General features: G+C 37.5%; 1 protein-coding gene across 1 annotated transcript; it reads left to right on the top strand.

Annotated features, from left to right (window-relative positions):
* The first annotated feature begins 391 nt into the window (after positions 1-391).
* On the top strand, positions 392-11,194 carry LOC145767540 (uncharacterized). Its single transcript, XM_082579382.1, has 8 exons — positions 392-431; positions 630-754; positions 1,423-1,641; positions 2,857-3,021; positions 8,896-9,024; positions 9,401-9,488; positions 10,293-10,503; positions 10,976-11,194. The coding sequence occupies exons 2-8, from the start codon at positions 653-655 to the stop codon at positions 11,049-11,051; spliced, it is 990 nt and encodes a 329-aa protein (XP_082435508.1). The 5' UTR covers positions 392-431; positions 630-652; the 3' UTR covers positions 11,052-11,194.
* Positions 11,195-23,831: the final 12,637 nt, after the last annotated feature.

Genomic DNA, 23,831 nt, shown 5'->3' on the forward strand with positions numbered 1-23,831 from the left:
ATTCCATTCACTAGGTGCCGCTGAATGGAGAGCAGTCCTGAAATGCGTTGCTCAAGCGCACATCCTGAGAGTCGAACCAGCGTGGCGTGATCTTGAGCCGGGCGCGTAACCACTGAGCTATCGGGCTTTGCAACATTAAAAGTTTTTTCTCGGTTTTCCGAGCGGTACGTCACCAATGGTCCCTGTACCCGTTATTGCTTTTCGATCAACTGTAAGCATTGAAAAAAATCTGTTTGTTACCTTTTTTGATAATTGGATTGTGCCCCACAGAGCCGGCTTTACACCCTGCATACACAATAACAAAGTTGATAGTGACGCATACATACGACACAATCATGCCTAGATTGTGTATTCACAATGCTAATCACACAAATGCAATTTGCGAAGTTGAATTAAAACTTATTAGACAGTGGCATTTATTTTTATATTAGGTAGGTAACTTCTCGGAAATTTGTAAACCTTTTAGAAAAGTTATCAATTAAGAAGTTTGTAGAAAGTAAATTTAACTTTTGAATAAACAAATTTCACATCGGTATATCGGTTTGCCACTAAGGCTAACTTAGATCTTCTTCCAAGCCTGGGTACGAAAAGACAAGCTGATTAAGAATTTTTTTTTATTAATTGGGCAGGTGAAATTTTGTTCGAGCAAACAATGACGCTTAATCGACGTCGTACAGCGCCACCTAAAGTCGAAGAAACGTCATCTCGGGTTCCTTTTTATTACAAAATAGACGGCTTTGTTTGCATCTTTATGGTAAGCAATAATACTGAAGTTTGATTAAGTATTCATTAGTGTAAGATTTTTGGTTGAAAGTCGATTTAAATCATAAATTATCATCGTTCTTAAAATTGATTGAGATTTCTCAATTGTATGAGTCAAGTTTAACGAGTTAATTTTTCCACAAATTAGTTTAATATTTCTGCAATGGAAAACAGCGTAATATTGTGTTGTTATTACATTACAAAACTGAGCTTCTGAATAAGTTCCGTTTCATCCAGGCTCTAAAGAACGTAAGTTCGACACCCGGTGAAAGCATATGACTGTGACCCGACACTTCAGGCACACACTGAAGGTAGACAAGAAAATTAAGTTTCCTATACTGTCCTACCAACATCCACCAATAAATTACATTTAAAAACTGGCTTAAGACAACGAGCTTCTCTTGTGAAAATGCCAAACAAAACTACTACAGTCCTACCAAAAATAAGCTTTGGATAAACCGAAATAAGTCATTGAATACATGAATACCATAGCTAAAAGCTTAAACAATAAATACTATACTACAAAAAGTGCTCACTGCCAAGCAAAAAGCCAAGCAGAGCGAATTAAATCAAATATAGTTATTACTCTCTAAGTCTAAACCTTTGACAGCCTGTTTCACTCTAAAAATTTTATGCTTTAAACTTTATGCTTTTTTACAGGTTTTTATAGTCTGGAATGTCCCTAACGCATTCAACCTTATTAGAGGTTCATTGCTTTTAGTTCATATTCCTCCAGAGGCGCTAGTTCATCTTCCTATCTTTGTCAATGTTTCAATGACTGATGTTGATCACAGAGTTATTTGCAATCCTCATTTCAGAACGTTCATTGACAATTCTTCGTTTTTTACAAACGAATTTAAAGAACATCCACTGAGAAAGGTGCACTTGCTCATTCAAACTTTGATATAGCCTATACTTTGTTGTAGCGCAAAAACATACTGTAAAAAGCTATTTGGCCTAGTAACACAGTAGGGCAATGAGTAGTGACGTCAGCAGAAAGGGTATTTTTTGGTTGTCAAAAACGACTTTTGGGGGTCAAATATTTTAATTTTTGAAATATAGAGTTTGTTTAAAATATAGATATTGAATGCAGCCAAACATTCGTGAAACTTCATTAAACATAATATAATACTATATCATTAAAACGTTGTAATACAGTAGTATTGAAAACATATTTAACAACCCCGTTTGCTCAAAATATTGTTGAAATTGAAAAACAGAGTTTAAAAAGTGTAGGCTAATTAGGTTAATCTAGTTAGCAGTAAAAAAAGCTTCTTGACCAATTACTTGAAAGCGTACTGTAAGTTGTCGGCTCCGAAAAAATATTCATGTGCAAAAACTCTAACCCAAATTTTGAAAATTCTTGAAATCACACCTCGAATGAGATCGTAAGCCTACAGCGTCTTCCATCCTTTTGTGTGCCACGGAACACTTCATGCATAAAAATAATCTTGCAGCACATCAAACGAAATTTAATTATAATGCAAAAACAACGCGACAACAATTTACTCACTTTCATTTTTTTCTCTGTGCTATATCTGGGCCTGTTTGGATAAGCACAAAGTTGATATTGGGGCAGGAATTGGAGAAAGCCAAACTCGAAGCTCTTGTGATTTTGATTTTCTACCGGTGTTCCATGGAACACTGGTGAAACTAATAAATTTCTTGCGGAACACCAGACGATCTTTCACGGAACACCTGACAGTCTTTCACGGAACACCTGACAGTCTTTCACGGAACACCTGACAGTCTTTCACGGAACACCTGACAGTCTTTCACGGAACACCTGACAGTCTTTCACGGAACACCTGACAGTCTTTCACGGAACACCTGACAGTCTTTCACGGAACACCTGACAGTCTTTCACGGAACACCTGACAGTCTTTCACTGAACACCGGTTGAAAATCACTGAGGTTAGGGTTAGGGTTAATCATTGAGGTAATATACCCAGACGAGCACCGGTTGCTTTCAAGTCAGAAAAGTTGCCCTTTTTATATCGTTCCAATGTCGTTAAACGATGAAGCGATGTACAGTAAAAACGACAGCTTTGCGAGTTGTGATATTTTTGCAGTTAAGTTGTATTTGAATTACAGGCAAAATCTGAGGAATTTCTTGCTTTGCCTGAGATACAAGACTATCTTGAGATTTTTAGGAATAAAAGTGGCAGAATGGCTGTATTTGCCTTGGAAGTGACAAGGGTCTGCGAAATAGATTACCCTTTTATAATGTCGTTTCGTGGATGTATGAGCTACGATGTGGTGAGAAAACACATTTGGTAATAAAAACAAGCATTTTGTGTTGTTTGTTAGTTACAGTAATATTAACAACGATTGGTTGGTTTTTGAATTTTTATCCTCGAACTAACAAAGCTTTGATAGGTTATTTATGGTAGTTTTGCATACCTGTCGAAGATGCTTTTGACGCAAGGCCGGTGTAACGGTCCAGGAGTTACTGCGGTCTGAAAGTTATCGTATCTTCTGGACCGTGTATACACGGTCTGAAAGTTACTGCCAGACCAGAAGTTACCTAAACAGGGTTGTCAGATTTGACGCTTGCAGCATTTATTTAACTTGAATGATTCACTTGCGTCTTCATTAACTTCTAATATTAAATTGTGCAATTACTTTGATCCTGATGCTTCAACCTTCAGTAATAATCGACAAAAATCGCTACTGGTATTGCACGTTAACATCCGATCCATACAAAAAAACATTGATTTACTGTATGAATTTCTTGAATCCTTTAAGAAAGCCCCTGACGTCATCTGTATAAGTGAAACACGGATTAGAGATGAGCCATGTGTAAATATATCACTAACAGGTTATGATTTTGTATTTAAAAATTCTCATACATCGGCAGGAGGAGTATTGATTTATATTTCGAATAATTATAAATTTAGCATTGTAACAGAATATCAAATTGAAAATAACGACTGTGAAAACCTATGGGTTAGCATTGATACAGACTCTCCTCAATGTAAGCTTATAATTGGAGCAGTTTATCGCCACCCTAGAACTAGTCAAACTAACTTTGTTGAAGCTGCTGATGCTACTTTGTCCAAACTAAACAACTCGAAGAAAAAATACTTCATACTCGGAGATTTTAATATAAACATTTCTGACTTCAGCAGATCTTCCCTTGCAAACAATTATCTTAGGCTACAATGCTTGCAAGCAACGGAGGTTATCCCTTAATAACTAAACCCACGAGAGTTACTGAAAAATCTTCGACCGTCATCGATCATATCCTTACCAATGACATCTCTCATTGTTTAACGCCGGGAATTATTAATTACGATATGACTGACCATTATCCAGTTTTCTGTCTCATTACGAGTTGCAACTCCTCATCAAAGTATTCAACAACCTACTCACGTGACAAACGAAATTTTGAATTAGAAAGTTATTGCCAAGAAATTTCTGATTGTGTGGAAAAATTCATGCCTTGCCTTATGGCTTTATCACCTGTAAGTCTAAACGAAAAATTCTCCGAGCTAATTGAAATAATCAAAAATGTAATACATAACCATGCACCCCTTAGAAAAATCTCGCGTAAAAAGGCTAAGTTGCATCGAAAACCCTGGATTTCTAAAGGAATTTATGTGTCCATTAAAAATAAGCAAAAGATGTATAAAACTCATTTCTTAAAGGGCAATGACATAAGTAGGTTCCTTTACAAAAAGTACTCCAATAAACTAACAAAAGTAAAATCTTTAGCAAAAAAGCATTACTTCGAACAAAAACTATATGCAAATCGTAATGATACCAGGAAAACATGGCAAACTATTAACTCGCTTTTACCAAATAAAAGATCATCCCAAGCCACTGTTGGTACTATTAATGTAGAAGGAACACAGATCTCCCAGCCAAATATTAGGCTATAGCTGATAACTTCAATAATCATTTCTGTAAGATTGGAAAACACTTGGCCGATAATGTTGAACCCAGTAATGATTATGATTATCTTAGGTACCTGAATAATCGAGTCCAATCTTCCATCTATTTCGAACCAACAGATGAAACTGAAGTAGACAATGAATTACGTCTTTTAGATACTAATAAAGCGTCTGGTTATGATAATATATCGCCATATTTTATCCGACCTGTATCAAGCATTATCGCATCTCTTTTGACAGCTTTGATCAGCTATTCATTCACATATGGAATTTTTCCGAACAAGCTAAAAATTGCCAAAGTTATACCAGTTTATAAGTCTGGTAACAAACAAGATCTATCTAACTATCGACCTATCTCGTTGTTATCGTGCTTCTCAAAAGTATTCGAAAAGATAATATTTAAACGGATTTCCTGTTTTATTGATAAAAATTCCGTACTCATTCCTACGCAATATGGATTCCGTACTAATCGCTCTACAACACATGCCGCTCTCGATATCATCAGCACTTCCTACGATCAAATGAATACCAACGATTTTACAGGGCTTGCTTTCTTGGATCTAAAAAAGGCTTTCGATACTGTTTGCCATAAACGACTCTTGCGCAAACTTGACCACTATGGCATCCGGGGAGTAGCAAACGATCTTGTCGCATCCTATTTGAATGGCAGTCAACAATATGTTGAGATTAACAATTACTCTTCCACTCATCAGCTTATTGAGTACGGCGTTCCGCAGGGATCCACACTAGGCCCACTGCTCTTCTTGTTATATATAAATGATTTGTCTAATAGCATATCATCAATACCAATATTGTTTGCTGATGACACGTGTCTCATTATCAAAGCTGAAAACTTAAGTCTGTCAGAAAACAAGCTCAACTCGGATCTAGTCGAAATCAATAGCGGATAAATGCCAACAAGTTAACTATCAATACTTCGAAATCAAATTTATTAGTAATTCCGCCAAAAAAAAGCTACAGTAATCTTGATAAAATCAATGTTCTCTACAACGGTGATAAATTAGAAATAGTTGACCACGCTAAATATCTTGGAATAACTATTGACAATCAACTCTCGTTTAAACCGCACATTGATGATGTAAAATTAAAACTTGCTCGGTCCGTCGGCATCTTGTCTAAATTGAAATCTTTCATTCCTCCGAAAACAAGACTTCAATTATATCACTCGCTTGTGCATCCTCATATACAATATGCAATAAGAATATGGGGTTCCACTTTTAAGACACATGTCGACAAACTTCAAACATTCCAAAACAAAGCAATAAAAATAGTCGCGGGAGGTCGATGGTCGGATCACGTGACTCCATATTTCAAACAACTAAATGTTCTTAAAATAAAAGATTTGTTCAAACTCAAAACTTCAAAATTAATGCACAAATATGAAAACAATTCACTACCATGTACTTTTTCTAATTATTTTAAAAAAGCAAAAAATGTTCATTCTCGCAATACCAGAAATGCAATTGACAAGGATAATTTTTATGTTCCTCAATATTCATCTTCAAAACTTTAACGTACTTTCAAGTATACAGGAGTGGAAATTTGGAATTCAATCCCATTGGAAATAAGAAAAAAATCACCTAACTCATTTAAAAAATTTTATAAAAATTTACTACTATCATCTTACCAATCATAATGGCCTCAGGACTACGTAGAACTTTTATTAGATGATGTATTTTGTGTTCATTCAAGCGATTATACCATAAATTTATGTCTTTCTTTTGCCTTGTTTCATTGATGTTTAATTTGTTACTTTTTCTTTTGTTGAGGGTGGCTGCTCGACTAGAAGACCTTCCAGGTCACTTTGCAGCCACCCGTTGCAGTATCCACTCATAATACATTCTACGTTATCGTTTGTTTTATCTGACTTTGTTGAATATGTGTGTTTATACTCGCAACAAAAAATAAAATGTCAATCAATCAGCAGATTTGTATAAATGATTTTAACATTGCAAACATGTTGAACTTGAAGACTTATCCACCATTGCATCTAATAGGCTACAGGCCTTAATACATCGTGCAAAGTTTGCATTTGAAGACTGACTTGTTAGCCGCTTGTCTTGAGTTGTAGTTGACAAACATAGTCTTTGACTATATTTTATGTATTTCATTAAAGTTAAAATCAAAGTTTTCTAGTGAATGAAGCACTGAGCCTATTTTTGGTCTGGTTTTTCATAACTACCGTTTAAAAAAAATATAAAGTAACTTAGGCTACATGTAGGCTAGGCCAACTGGTAGTCAAAACTCCGTCAACCTTCAGTAAGTAGGCTATCACAGTCTCACACGCGGGGAAGGCTTTAACTTTTACGAAAGTGTTGAGCACTTTGAGATTCCAATGAATTTCCGTTGGACTCCCATCGAAAACACGTGGCACGAAACTTAAAGTCAAGAATAATGGTTTCGTGGTGAGAATATTTATCCTTGGGATTAATCTTTCGCATACTTGCAGAGGGTTTAATCTACTGATCAAGTGAAGTGTAAACGTGTAGAATTTTAATTGCAGTTAAAAAACAGTTTTAACTGCAAAATTTTCAATTCATTTACAAGTTTTTCCAAACAAATTTTGAAAAAGCACATCCACTTACAATAGCAGTAACTTTTGGACTGGCGTTCCAGAAGTTACCAGGGGTACCCGGCGTTTTCGCAAACGATAAAAAAGCGGAAATTGTTTTAACTAAGTTTTTAACTAAGTGTAATGAATTCATTGCTCTCAAACTAATGCAAGCTTTTCAGTTAACATTCCAAATTTCTTATAATTATTAATCTGACCTTTTAAGAGGTTAAAAATTTAATTATTTTTCAAAACAAAATTAAATAAAATTTAAACGAACTATTTGGCAACCCTGGTAACTTTTGGCCTGCAGTAACTCTTGGACGGTAGGCACTTTAACGCTTTAACATTACCCACTCGTCGAAAAGGTACGCAATCATGCGTGACATGTTCATTCGCGATTCAGCTGATTTCAGTCATGTGACTCGACACGTGATATTCTGATCGAAAAATTTTGATACAAAGAAATTTAACTGAATGCTTCACCACAACCACCGTTGCCTAATGGTTAGGGCAGAGGAGTAGTAATTTCGATTTCGTGGGTTCGATTCCCACCCTCTGCTAATACTATTTTTTCTTCTGCAACTGAACTGAGTGCAAGAAGGATCTTAATGGTAGCCACTTTAACAAGTCGAAATTGTGACTAAAACACAAAGCAATTTCACATTGAAAAGCAGGCACTCTTCGACGAGTAGGTGATGTAAAAGTGCCTACCCTCTTGGACTGCTACACCGGTTACCGAGATTGACAGAGTGAAGTTTTCTGATTGTTGAAGTGTTGTTGCCGGGGAAATATTCCATTGAGTAGGTGCCGCTGAATGGAGCGCAGTCCTGAAAGTGCGTTGCTCAAGCGCACACCCCAAGAGTCGAACCAGCTCCCCGTGAGAAATTAACACACGTTAGTAGGAAATTACACTCTTGGATTGTTGCGGGTTATAGGCCAAGTCTACTGGAACTATAATCAGATTCTTCGGCTCCTAATCAAGGCACTGCTAAGAAAAACGCACTATATCCAAAGAATTTAAATACACAACAGCTTCTAAAATCATGTCAATGATACCGTACTTGGTAGAATTGAAGGGTTGTTTAAACATCACATTGTGTCTGTGGGTTAAAAACGTCATGTTCTGCATCATTTACGAAAAGAATGATAAAAAAGGTAGGCACTTTGACATAGGACAGTTTTCCTTGCAAATCAGCTGATTTCAGTCATGCGACTCAGCACGTGATATTCTGACCGATCTACTCGAAAGATTTTTGATACTAAGAAAATTAAGTGAATGTATCGCCACAAGCAGCGTGGCCTAATGGGTTAAGGTTAGGGCAAGGGAATAGTTATTTCGATTGCCTTGGTTCGATTCCCAAACTCTGCTAATGTTCTTTTTTCTTCTGCAACTGAACTGAGTGCAAGAAGGATCTTAATGACTGTAATCAATTGAGTTTATAACGAAATTGTCCTACCTTTCTTAACCAATGCGCCGCGGCGCAATGGTGGTAGCTGGTTCGAACGGAAAACTGTCCTATAAAAAATCAAGAACATGATGTCAAGCGGTGATTGAACAATCCTTAATTCTCGAGCGCTGTTGGTTCTAGAACATTGCTATTGCCTAAATTTAACCGCACGATTGAACTGGTTTCTTGGTCATGTATACTTTCTGCTTTACAGATTCTACAGCGATGCTTAAATAACACGTGCCTGCATCAAGATGTGAATTGGTGCTGGTTTACTGCATTTCGATTGATCAGGCTGATAATATTAACGTCAGTTTTTTGCACGCTCACTGCCACATCATTGGTGAGTTGGTCGGAATTTCCATCTTTTTTAAGCCATAAGCAAACAACACGGAATTTGACTTGCTTTTGGCAATGCATCTAGCCTTAAAAAAAGACTAAAAGTTACAACCTTATAAGCCATGTTCATCGAACAATAGTTTAACAAACGGCAAGGAAGTCATTCTTCGTGTCAATTTTCAGGCATGCTTTTAAGTGTTCTGCCAAAGGCACAGCCACTTGCTCTCGAGCGTTCTTGAACCGGCTTCTTGTCAAACGTCGAACCATGGCTTTCACCACTCGGCTAAACAGCCATCATGAAATCAGCATCATAATTAACAAAGCACAATTCTTCATAATAAATGTAGGATACTAATAATCATAAATTTATTTACTACTAGATGCTCTTCCTTCTCTTTGACCCTCCGATTGCACGTTTTCGCCAAATCAGCAGACCAGGACTGACAGCTGTGTTCTTCTTAGCTGCCAGTAAGTCCAAATAGAGCAACTGAAAGTAAGCAGCGAAAGTAGTGATGGGATATTGCGGTAGGCCTGCAGTTGGGCTACGTCTAGTCAGTGAATGGGTTTGATCCCAGCTAGAACCGTCTAACGTATTTACATTGGTTTGACCTGAAATTTGATGTTTGTAGTCGTTGAATCAACGTGAAAAAACAAATTTTGCTGGCACAGAAGCTATGCAGTTCAGTAGCAAATCCGGGGCGCTTGACCATGTGCGCAAACCCCCAAACCAAAAAACATGCAATCGTTCTTGGGTTTAAAAAAAAATATTTTGTTAAAGCAAGCCCCTAAGCTCCCCATCTCACTATTTACATTTTCGAACCTCAATTTTTATTGTGTATAGGCCTACATTGCCTACTTTTCCCTACAACTTCGCTTTTTTAAAACTCAGGTGCCTTCAATTTTTTAGATTCACTACTGGTGCAGTTGGTGGTTTAAAAACTCACACATTGTCCTGCGAAAATCAGCCAGTTTTTGAGAGACAATAAAAAGAAGGGTTGCTACTGTAAGTGGCCTAAAATTCGAACAAAAAAATAAAATAAATTGGCCTAATTTCATACGCTGTGTCCGACAGCTGGCAAAATATTCGAACATTTATTTGTAGGCCTACTAACTTTTAAGTTCTTGTGACATGAATGAAGTGATGGACCATAAATAAAACAGTTTTTTTTAACTCTCCCAAAACGTCCGAATTTCAAACAAATCCTACCGAAATCTTGTATGATTATCTGGCAACACTGGAAAAAGGTGTTTGGTTATTTTTTATTTTCGCAGGTGGTCTTAAAGTAATATTTCTTATACTGGAACAACAATTTGAAAAAACATATTTAAGTGAACCAATTCTTACGACAGCATGGAATGGACAAAACGGTTATACATGGGGAATGTCATCTGGAACTACATCAGCATTTCAAAATATTGCTTATGAGAGCATTTCAGGAGTTTACTTTGCCATCGCAGCTTTTTTTAAACCAGGCTACCCAAGGTAAATTATAAAAATACTTTTTATCTGAATAGAAAATGGAACACCAAAATGTTGGCAAGTGGCAATAAGGCTATCACACGATTTCTCATCTCTTCTCAGTTCCTATGACCGAAGATTAGCATGCAGAGCAGGCAAAACCACGACAGCAAAATTTCCGAAAAAAACAAAACAGCAATCTGATCCGAAATGCAAACTACTGTTGCTAAGAATGCAAAATTCCGGAGATCCCTATTCCTAAAGGCTTCGTTTAGAGATTAGCTTAGGGACGTCTTGTCTTCACAATAATATCCTAGGCATTGTGCATAATGAAACAGCATTTATCATTCCTTCTTTGGATCTCAGAGTTTTGTATTCGTCAACAGAGAACCTATCAAAATCTAAAGGACTAGATTGACCTATCCTAATTCCTAAGTACCTATTTTAACATGCAGCCTATACTCGATTTTCAACTTGAAACTACTTTTTTGTTCAGACACCAACCACGTGTAAACATACGGAGACAAAATTTTCGAAAAGGTCTGGAAAAGGTAACAAGAAAATCGGTTTAGTTTGAAGAAATGTGATCTTCACTATGTCGAATGAATTATTTTCCCATGCGTTGATATTACACCATGTGAACGGTGGAACTTTAAAGATTTTATATGCTGAAAGCAGTGGTTTCACCGTACAATGTTTAAACAAATAAATCAGTGTTCAGTTTCCGTTTCACTTTTTGTTTCCGACCATAAAAACGAGAAATATTACCAGTATCTCTCTCTCCGTAGGTATCATGGCTGATACAGCCCTCGATGTATTAGCCATGTATCAAATTACCAGTAGGCCTAGCCTATACCTAATACTGTATTAATAGGCCTACCAGCTTTAGGCCTACCAGCAGTAGCGTTGACAGGGTGTACTTTTAAACTAGGGCCGGCGATGATTTTAGAGGCCAGTAGCCTTGCCGAAAAACTTGCAAACTTGACGAAGCCACCACGTAGGCCTATATCATTAAATATTGTATTTCTTGGAAGTATCTTGATTTGGTTCCCTAGGATCTTATTGGCACTGAGCTCAGATTATCCTCTCCACGGCCCTGTCTACCGGTACTAAATTCAAGGGTTTGGCAAATGCTCTGGTTGTTAGTTAGTTAAACGTAACGTGTTCATCACACGTTAGTTAAACTTAACATGTTCGTCTACAGCAGTGGTTCTCAAACTTTTTTAAAAACTTTGTTGAACGGTCCCCTTGCGATTTTTTCAACGACTCACGGTCCACCAAAAACTTAAGGCAAATTAGCGCAAAAACGGTAAACAATAATTAATTTATTTTTTACTTGCAATTAAAAATGCACACGTCGATAAAATTGGTGCACCTGCTTAGGTGTTATCAGTTCTATTATATGTTCCGTTTGGTTCAATATGATCTTGATATTATGCATTACATCGAACATGTTTTAAGCTAGGTATCAATGTGACATTGACTTCTGTATCTGTGACACCACCTGCGACAAAATTTTTTTCAATAGCTCATATTATATTCTCCTACTTACATAGTGTCGTCACTTGCTTCGGCTTTTGAGTTTCAGATTCTCCCAAAACGTTTGATACAATAACTTGGTTACAAGGCAAGATCAGTTGTTCTCCGATGATGTGAGGCTTCTTAGCGATAGCTATTTTTCTTTTGCAACTTTGTAGGAGGCCCTTAACTCTCCAGTATTTTCTTTCCGTCGATCACCAGTGCTATCAAATCTTGACCTAACTAAACTATTAGCGCGCCGTTTAATTAAATCTGCATCTTTGTTTTGATAATCTGGATGATGTGTTACCAAATGTTTTTCAAGCTTGCTAGGTTTTAGAGCAGAACTTGCTAAAACTTTACAGCATAGCACTCCAGTCCACTCTATCCAGAATATATCACAGTGAAACCAAATTGAACATAGGAATCATTGAATCTTAATTTTTTTCGAGGCTGAGCCATTTTCACTTTTTGTACTCAAATTTAAGTTAAAAATTCAATTAGTAAAGTTAAAAAGTTATTAATGTTTGGCTAACTTGACTAAGGCTAAAAGTTCGGAAAGGCATTCAATTCAAAAATAAAATCAGTAAAAAGAACCAGCCTTAATCAACTTCGCCTAACTCCTTTTTAGTCATGTATATTTCGTAATTCTTTTCTTGATCTGGTAATTTGGTAAACACAAGTGTTGTAGGAGTACGCCACCACTGTGCACTCCTTGATGTCACAAAAGTGATAAAAACGAAACAAAGGCTATCACAATGAAACGAAAGGCCAGGCTTAAAATACTGTGTGGAGGAATGCTAAGCCAGCTTACTAAAATATATCTTTCAACTTTGGTTTGGAAAATAAGTTGCCTGAAAATTTTTACTTTTCACAAAATTTTTTTCTTCGGGATCATGTTAATATTTTGGAAGGTGCTTTGCCGCTTGCGGTCCCAAAAAATTGTCTCGCGGACCCCAGTTTTAGAACCACTGGTCTACAGCAAGGGTCTCAAACTTGGCCTGAAGGCCAAATAAATGTAAATTATCCCGAGTTCGGAATATCTAACCTTTTTACATTGCGGAAAGTTAAGCCTGCCTTCTTAGCCTGTTCCGCCATTCTAGATTTAGCAGATGTGTCCAAAAGTTCGCGAATTTTCGATCTACACTCTACTTCCACAAGTTCCACTTATAGCACCTCGACTCCACAGCCTGGCCCCCGCGACTTAAACTGGTGGACGTTCCTCCGGATGCATCACCCCTCCAAAATTACTCCGCTTCACGTCGCCGCGGGTGCAGCAGGCCGGTTCTTTGAGGCCTCTGATCTTGGTAGGTTTATTGTGTTCTTCTCGTAGTGTTAATTCTATTGTACCGTGCGTTGTGAATGCTGATAAAACAGTTCATGACCGTTCAATAAACCAAATAACACAGTAAGGAGCAAGCCAGGATTTAGGGGGGGCAGAGGGTGCAGATGCCACAGGCCCCCCTTTTGAAGGCTCCTCCCACCCAATGTGGAAAAAATGTGATTTTGTGTTATTATTATTTTTTTTCTTTCAGCCTTTCAAGTTTCTGCAAAATGCTGTGCAGTGCTGGATTAATGCTACTGTATACGTAGAGGTGGTTTTTCGCGCCGTAGGCGCAAAAAAAATTTTGCCCCGATCTAAAAGTGCCCCGGGCCCCCCATCAGCTAACTCCGGCCCAGGTAAGGACACAATTAAAGAGGTATTAGGAACGTAAGATCGTAAAAATAAATAGTAGAAAGAACAATGAGATAAAAACATTGTAAAAGCAAAAAAATGCAAACGGAACTACTTGGACCTGGAGAGCGAAAATCTTGCAAGCGGATCTCAAAAAATCCGAAAACCATGAAATCTTTGAAGAACTGACTGCCGCAAATAGGCTACCAAAGTTGCTTTTGTAATAACGGCACAAGAACTGAATAGGCAATGTCACAATGAGATTGTGGTGCAACAAGACGGGTTTCTCGCACGTAATTGTTATTATTTATTTGCACCAGACAAGAATGCCCATATTCAAATTAACAAACCAAAAAAAGATACAGAAAAAATAATTGGCATACAGTTTAACGCAAACAAATAAAATAGCGCAACAGTAGGCTGGCTATATAGGCTAGCGCTTAGAAGTCGTGTGAAGATTGGTTGGCATTTTCAGATTTTTTGAGCAATTCTGGTCTGAACTTGATCTTATTAATAACTACAATAAATGAATTCCATCCGGTGAATGGAGCGCTCTGTGCAGTCAGATTTTATTGTTACAGAACAAGGAATCATTGAGCTTTGAGTGCAAACACAACATCGTTTGCGATAATTGCTGTGGCAATGAAAGACCACATGGCCAATTAAGTCAGCTCCCACCCTAATACAACAACCTGTGATCAATTTTAAAACATCCCTGTTATCGTTTATGCAAAGACAGTCACCCTCGAAGCAGGGGCGCCGGAAGCGGGGGGGGGGGGGGGTGGCAGGGAGGGCGAATGCCCCCCTGCCCTCGATTTTTCTGCAGATGGAGGGGCAGGGGGGGCAATGGTGCCCTTTTAAAGTCATGTAAGCTACAGCACATTTTGCAATAGCCTATAACAATTTCTGCTATTCGCTTTTAGCCTAATTATAATGTTTCATTTTTGCCTCAAAATAATATTTACGGCACAAAATTTTGCCACTCAGTACAGGCCTTAAAACTCGTTTTTTTTTTTTCGCAGCCATCGTGGCCTACCGGGAGCTCCTTCTCGGGGGCCAAATCTGCGTGCTTTGAGGCCAAAATACAAAACAAAAGTAACGATAGCACAAGTAAATAGAATTAAACTTGAAACAATGCAAAAATGATCACTAAGCGTTGTTGAAGTCTGGGCCTGGGCGACGTCCTACAATAGAATTGTTGCACCACGCAATAACTGCTTTATCTGGATTGTAATCCAGTACTATTCAAACGACACTCGCACGAGTGTATCCAATGTGGCTGATTTTAAAGAAGTTCGCCACTCCCCTAGAATTCTTTTTAGCAACGAAAAACAACGTTCGACATGACTGTGTTGACGATGACGGCAAGGTAATAAAATAAGTATTTCAATGATGTGAAGGACATTACTAAAAGAAGCATAATTTTTGCAAAATATGATCAAAAAATGTTTTCTCCTCGGATGTCAACTAACTTAGTTCTCCTTTTTAACAACGGTTCAATGTCCGACAACATCGAATCGACATAAAAACGACAATATTGCCAATCGATGTAAATTAGCACTTCGTATTAAGACTTTGTTAAAATAAACTTCGGGAATTACAAACAAGACTTACAGCGCTGGCGATCGCAGATGGATATATTCCATCAATAACAAATATTCCCGCGCAATGCAACAGTGGCGATTAGGCTATGACGCGTTGACCTAATTTTGCGCCACTCTTTGATTCGACAGTTAATCCACGATCATTCTATTGCGAAATTAAATAATTGGCTACATAGCCGTACGAGACCAAACCATTTTGGGGGGGCAGAACGTAAATTTGCCCAAATCTGCACGCTTTTATAGAAATTGCCCAAATATAATGTATGCGGTGCATGATAACAGTGAAAAACTAACATAACAAGAAGCCTCGAAGACGAAGGATAGCTGTCAATTGTGATCGCCTCCTATCTGCTAAATGTCTTCACATAATTTTGCGTCATTGTTTTGTATTTTTTCCTTAGCAATTAAGCGTCGTTCTCTCTGGTAGTCTATGGTAAGCCTAATGATTGTAGGCTAAATTCAAAGTCGGCGAGGCACTGTTTTCATGATTAAAGACCGAACTTTTTAGAACTAAGGTAATCTTTCAGGCGGGTCGTGCTGCTTATATGTAGTTTTCTTGCATTTCTTACATATGATCTTGTAAACACGGTTCTTGGTGGTAGCTTACACACGTCGTTTCGTAGTGGGCACCGTCAAGTTACGGATTTTTGAAAAGGTGTTTTTGGCAGGGGGTGTGGGGGAGAGTGACTACTCTTCACACCCGTTGGTCGAGAGTGGGAGCTTCCGATGTTGGGTTGCTCTGCGAAGGCAAGTCGTCCTTTGTGTTCTACTAGAAACAACTTAGGTTTGTGGCACCGAAGAGCAAAATCCCGAAAACGGATTAGCTGCTTCATGCCACAGTGGGCTGTGGTGATTTATTTTTGATTTTTATTATTCTCTTCTTTTGTTACCAACACAATCGAAATTTATTGTAGCCTAATTTAATATAGGGGAAGGTCGGGACCTGCGAGCCACTTTTTTCTTTTAGATGCATATCTTCTACGTTTCTCAATATTTTTCTCTAAAATTTGGTTTTGCAATGCCTTGTAGTGCTACCTACTCTACAGCAAAAGCACAAGTTATTATTTCAGCAAATGTTTAATTTACGCTTAAAAACATAAACACGCGCCAAGCGGGTTATCGCACCCCACATGTGGGGAGCGATAAGCCACAATTGCGATAAGCCAAAAAATGTATTTTAGCAAAGAAATCACTTCGCCATATCAAAAATACAATTCTAAAACATAGTTGTATTATTTATGTGTGAAATCAATCTTCAAGCCAGCTTCCAAGCTTTAAATTTAGAAATAAGCGATGGAGAATTTTCAAATGATTCCTTGGGATGAGTTGTCAGAATTTTCATGTGAAATAGCATAATTAATAGTTGCAAACGAAACAAAAGTCAGAATTGTGATATATCCTAATGGAAAGGTGTGAAAGCAAAAAAATGATGTCATATGACACTTTAACATCTACTATCACAGGCACTTGTCATGGCTCGTAGGTCCCAACACAAGGTGACTCAAGGCTCCCTACCTGATCGTTCAGAAATGAAACAACAGCTGAAAAAAAACTAACATTGCTATCTAAAAAACTTTCAGCTTAATCTCATCATAAATACATCACCTACCACTACAAAAAAGTTCATGAACATTTCTTGCATAACAAAGGAGTTATTTTAAAACACAATCAGCCAAAAAAATTTACTTTTTTAACCCAAAACCTATAAATCCTCTTTGCACCTCCATTTTTAGCACAATTTTGACCAAAGGTTTGTGGGAAAGTTATCCAGGCATAAAAAATATAATGACGTCAAAAAATGCAAAAAAAGTACTTTATATTAAAAAAAACGGGGGTGGATTATGGCTCCCACCATGATCATGGGTCCCGACCTTCCCCTAGGTTCCAACCCTAGGTTGAGAACCTGTGCTTTAGGCTACAAGTACGGGTATACGGTATGTGAAACTGCCAGGAATAACCTATGGCTATCAAACGTTATATAGGCTAAGTTATTGATCTATCAAACCTATAACCCAGGGCTACTCAACTGGGGAACCGCGGTCCGAATCCGGACCTTCTGGGTGTTGAAGGTGGACCTCGGGCTTCTGGAAGAAGAATAACCTCATTGTCACATTTTAGGGCCTCTTTAAACAGATTTCCATTAGGGAAAAGCAATTTTTTGTGATTATCCAAGGAGATGGGAGCTTCGCCCCCAGACCCCCCAATGCTTTGTCGTCTTCTCTGATGTGCGATCCACACAGCTAGGCCTACACTACAAAAAAACACAATACATTTTTTCCTTTTTTATTTCTTTGTTTGTGTCAGACAAAAATCCAAGTCGTGTTACATAGACTACCTGAAACGTTTTTCGGTGCTCGTAGGCTACTGGTTGTTTAATTTTCATGGTTGCATATAAAATATTCACCGGACTGCAAAAATATTCAACTTGTCAAAATGGACCTTTGCTAACATTAGTTGAGTAACCCTGCTATAACCTATCAAAGGTTATCCTTGCGCTTGCCAGTCCGAGGATAGCCTATGAAAGACTTAAAAACAAACAAAACAAACCATGTGTTATCTTTCAAGTTTTTATGAAAAAGCTAACGCCACAATAAATAAATTGCTGGGTGAAAAAGTCTCGTTAGTCAAATCCGAATCAGTTCTTTGTGGCCTAATTTAGGCTACAAACTGGAGTTTTGCCAGCAAATCTTGAGCAGAAGAAACTTTAGCTACTTTTTCCCGGTTGTTGCAGACGCAGAAGATGTCACTGACAATCGCTTTCTCGTTTGCATTGAACACCCGAAAGCTGTTCGAAAAGACAGACATTTTATTTCCAAATCTAGACTTGAAGTTTTCTTATTTCCCGATTTTGCAAGGAAGGTTGAAAATCACTTATTTAGATTTTGACGATGGACGACCCATAAACACAGACCGTGCCAACGACAGGTAAGTTTCAAATTCAATCATTCAATCAATTGTTTATTTATCAAAAACCAAAACACAAAAGTGACATAACACAGTAATAGCCTACATAGGCCTACAATGTTTAGGTTTTGTTATTGATAGGGAGGCAACGAAACGACCATACTGTCAACTAAGTTAGTCAGTTGCCACCCTGAAAAGAATAGTTTGAGTTATGAAACTATTCAAACTAATCAACAATTTAACCAAATCGATTACGGTCAAAAAGAAGTCACAAGCAAGACTAATACTTCGATTAGTAACTTTCAATTAAATGTTAGCTTCATAGGATTGTAGCCTATAGGCCTACGAGATTTTCCAATGAACATTCGGCCTAATGATGAATAGCATATAGGTTAACAGATGGACAGTGGACACCATTACAATAGACATTGTTCAATAGCCTATTAGAATAGCCTATGCTTAGGCCAAATGAAGACCCACTTATGCCGCCCCGTTAGCTCAGTGGTTACGCGTCCGGCTCAAGATCAAGCGGCGCTGGTTCGACTCTCGGGGTGTGCGCTTGAGCAACGCACTTTTAGGACTGCTCTCCATTCAGCGGCACCTAATGAATGGTATAATTCCCTGGCAACAATACTTCAACAATAGGAAAACATTGGGACCCCTTCTTTTCTTACTTTATATAAATGGCTTACCAAATTCAAAAAACATGAATGTTAAACTATTTGCAGACGACACCAATCTTACGATGAGCGACAAATGTGAAATAAATTTGCAGAACAATGTGAATGCCGAAATGCAAAAAGTTTACAACTGGTTGAAGCTTAATAGATTATCGTTAAATTTCCAAAAACTGAATACATGCTAGCCTAATAACAAATAAAAAACAAATAAAAATTTTTAACATTAACATTGGTAACACAAGCAACAAAAAGATCAAATAAAATACCTTGGCGTTTACATAGATAACAAATTAACATGGAAATATCACATAGACAAAAATTTGCGGAAAAGCAGCAAAAGGTTCATGGGCGTTGCTAAAACTCAGAAATTATGTCCACACAGACACTTTAAAAGATGTGTATCACGCTTTGATTTACTGTCATTTGCAATATTGTATATCAAGTTGGGGAAAGGCCTGTGACAATGTAGCCTACTGGATCCATTAATAAAATTACAAAAAAAGGTTATAAGAATAATTACGAAACAAAATTACTATGCTCACACTAATTCTTTATTTTTCAAAATGAACATCTTGAAACTAAAAGACGTAGGCCTACGTAACATAGAAATAAAAAAAACACATGTACAAAGTTCATATGAATCAGTATCCGTCTACGTATTGTGATTTATTTACAAATGCTTCATCCGTTCATCAGCATAACACAAGATATCAAACAAGCAACAACTATTTTATAAATAGATCAAACACAGAATTTGGCAAAAAGTCCATGCAGCAGTGGTGCCGAAGTTAGTTTAGGATTGGGGGGGATAATTCAACAATTTATCAAATTTTAGACGATTTTTGAACATTGGGGGGGGATGCAAATTTTTGTACACAATTTTAGTGGTACAGGTATTAAATTTATTAAACAATCACCGGACCTGGGTAAATTAGCTGCTAACAGCATAATATACGGTACAGATAAGAAATCATGGAGATAAAAGTGCTACCAGTGCACTTGTGAATGCTTGTTTCTTATTCTTGCAGCAGTCAAAGAAAAATTGGTAACTCCAGCAGGATTCGAACTTATGACCTTCCAATGAATACTTAGTTTTTCAAAAAAACACAGAAGTTATACTTTTCTTCTTGTCCTCTCCTTCACTAGAATCACTACACTTAGTGCACTATAAGACAAAGTCACTAGTCAGGACACTGAAAACAATCGAAACTACAGAAGAACATCTGCAAATTTATGACAAAAATAATAACTTTCAAACACTTAACAAGAACTTGTTACAACCGAACATGTTGTGTCTTACGGTAGTGCACATTGAAAACTCATTAGAAATGTCATTTATGCTGATGTCATTAAGAATATTTTGGTGAATGCAGCAAATAATATTAGCATTCAACCTCTCTTGTCCCAAAGTATTTCTCAGAAAGGTTTTCAATCTATGCAGATTGGAAAATGACCTCTTGCAGCAGCAGAGCTTACCAGGAAAACTAAGAGGATCTTAATCAGCTGAAGTATTTGAGAATGGAGAGGTTTTTCCAACTCGGACAATGCCTGCTAAGCTCTTTTAGATTAGAACAGCAGACACTATAGTTAGGAGCTACGATTAAACGCAGGAGATTAATCCATTGCATACCAACGACACAAGGCCTGCACAGGATATTAAAACAATGAGTCTCCTCATAAGCATTACTGCAGTGCCGTGGCCGGTGGCCTGGTCCAACTCGTCCTTAATACCTTCAATGAAGGTCCTTCATTAGCTAGCGTCAAATCTAAGACAATTTAGACCTGTGATCAAACATCAATAAAAGAAAAACAACAACAATGCAAGATGATTGCACACAACTAAATCGAAGTAGGCTACAACTTTATAGCAAATATTTTTTTCTTAATTATTGGGGGGGATGCTGCCAAAATATTGGGGGGGGATATATCCCCCCCATCCCCCCCTACTTCGGCACCACTGCCATGCAGGTATTGGGACCAATGGTCTGGTCAGAGGTTCCAAGTAGGCTAAAAAACTTATCATTTCATTGTTTCAAAACAGAGATCAAAACGTTAATTTTACAAAGCTACAGTGTATCGTAAGTGATATGTTATGGAAACCAACTTGCCAGTTTCATTATTATGCAATACAATGTTCAGTCGGAAACTTGATTAATCTCTGCTTGCTTCTTGGAATTTTGTGCTTAGGCCTACGTTATCTTAAATATGTTTTTTTTTTTTGGTGCGTATGTTGAAGGGCGGAAACGTTTTATTTTATTTTTCTCTTGTAAGCTTATTTTAAATGGCAAAATCGTCATTTCCGTAGGGTGGCAATTGACTAGTAGACCGTCTACTACTATGGTCGTCTCGTTGTCTCCCTGTCGGCATGGGAGCTTGTGTAACTTTGCATTGTGTATATTAATTGCATATTTCAAACATGTAGGCTACCTATGTTCCTGTTACTGACAAATAAAACATTGATTGATTGATTGATTGAACTTTACTCTGCCAATCTCGGTAACCGGCCCTGTGTCAGGCCGCGAAACTACCAGGAATAACCTATGAAGGTTTTGTCAGGGATATCTAAAGAAGGGGATACGAAGACTTTATTACGTCTGACAATAGAAGGGCTTTTGTTTATCGTAAATAATCTGAAAATGACAATTGCCACCGATAGTAGTTTAATAGATCTTGTTATGATAACTTGCATTGCGCTATTAGCATCAGGCCTGGATATTCACCGCATGCTCATGGTTGCTTGTTAATTCAACCACCAATATACTTGCTTTACATCTAGCCAACTGCAAAGGTTTTGTTAAAAAAAAACAGCTTACATGTAACTTTTCAACTGTCTTTCCAAACAAATATTCTTTAAATATGCTCCGAGTAACATTTGCTAACTGTCTTCTGTAGCTTACTGTATCAGCTGCACCGCAAAACTTTCTAAGATTTTAAAAAGAACCACATGTTTAAAGCACTACAAACTACCCCCCCTGGTAGTGTCATGAGAATAAGGCAATCGCTGCGAGCCTTCATATCCCCTTCTCTAGATATCCCTGGGTTTTGTCAGTCCGAGGATAAAAATTCAAAAACAACCAAACCAACCAACTTATGAAGCATCATAACTTTGCAAAGCTGATGTTTTAAAGGTTATAATTTAACCAACTGAAAAATATAGTCTTTAAGTATTTTTTGTCTGATCTTGGGCTACTTTTATGCCACTGTTCCATGCAAATATTAAACTAGAGTTTGTCATTTGCATTTGTCATTTCCTATTGGAAATCTGAGAAGCATCTGGCAACGCTTGTAACAGGGTCAGGTTGTAATTTTTTTGTAAATTTAGAGCTTTCACTTATTAAAAATTGATAGATCGCACATTAGGAATTTGGTTTTCCATAACAACTATTTCAAGAGGAAGTGGGCTATGTTTGAGGCTTTTTTTGCTACTTATGTTGGGAAGGCATATCTGTTGCTATGATTCAGACAAAATAAAGTCGTTAAAACTGTTTCCATGAGCAGTTCAGTTCAGTTGTTTTTATTTCTGACCATCATATCAAAACAATACACGTCAACATAGCAAAGGTCGAGAAAAGGGTAGAAGCGACAAAACGCGAACGTTAAAACGTGCTTGAGACCGAAGTAAGTTATTGAGTTGAAAAAAATTTGGCACGGTCGCAACACCTTCAGAAAAATTTAAGATATAAAGGGGAAATAAAAAAAGAAAAAGTTACAAAAAAATAAATAAATAAATAAACAACACATATTTAGGCTATAGCTTTATTAGCCTACATATCTTTAGCTGATATATTTAAGATTTGTATGGACAGTTGCTATGAAGATCGGCCATGGTGCGTTATCAAGAGTGCTGATGGTCGTAAGGGGAACACGTCTTGATGCGTTTAGCTCATATCAAAAAAGAGCAAGGCAGGCAAAGAAAACTCCACAAAGAAATCCTACCACGGGGCGACGGGCAAAGCCATTTCAAGCGCAACGCACCATAGGCCTTGCACGACTCACAAAATAGATAGGCTATAACCTGACGACATGAAAACAATGACAAAAATAAATAAAACAAACTAGCAAACACAACATCATCATTTTGCGGAAATTTAATTATACCCAGGGAAGTTATATCTTGAAGGTATCAAGCGTGCTTTGATAAAAGTTGCGTTGATAGATCGATAATTTTAGACCCTAGTCAGGTAAACTCGTCACCTCCACACTGATCCAACGTTAGCAAACGTTGAATTAATGCAAAAACGACAGGCTTCGCCAGCTGGGATGTAGTAGTGGCATGTCACAGTAATATGATAAATTTGGGTTACCGTATGTTTTACACGTTAAACCATAACAAAAAAAAAAATTCAATTTGGCATGTTAGAAAAATAGATAAACAATCAGACAATAGCATGACGATCCAGTCCAAGATATTGATAGGCTATAAAACAACTGGTTGGAGCACATGGCCACCGCTTCACCGAAAGATGGCGATTGGTCGAAGAGGATGGAAAAACTTCTGCAGACTCTGTAGAACTTCTGTGGACAAAAAAAAACACAAGAACCAGAAGGCCAGTAGGAGTACTTACAACCTTACTATTTTGTTAATAAATCTACACACATTGGCCTATCATTTCTGGGCAAAAAAAATATTAGTAAGTTTGGTTACTAAAATGACAGGCAAAGAAACACTTTTACTAAAATGAGCCTTGTGATTTTATTCTGGCTGCAGCAATTAATTTTGTAATCTAACATTACAAAATATGTTGGGGTTGACGAGTAGTGGTATATAATGTCTTTAAACTGAAGCCCCACAGTTTTTCTACAAAGATCATGTCAATTGTTAATAGAAAGTGGTTGTTTGGGGTCTCACGATTTACCCACGAGCACCATAACTACCCATAAGCCACATCAAATCACCTATAAATAGTATAAGTGACGTCGAATTACAAGTTTGGCTGAATTACTCATGAGCTCGTTGAATTACCCATAAGT

Source organism: Aplidium turbinatum, chromosome 3 (assembly GCF_918807975.1).
Source record: "Aplidium turbinatum chromosome 3, kaAplTurb1.1, whole genome shotgun sequence".
Taxonomy (NCBI): domain Eukaryota; kingdom Metazoa; phylum Chordata; class Ascidiacea; order Aplousobranchia; family Polyclinidae; genus Aplidium; species Aplidium turbinatum.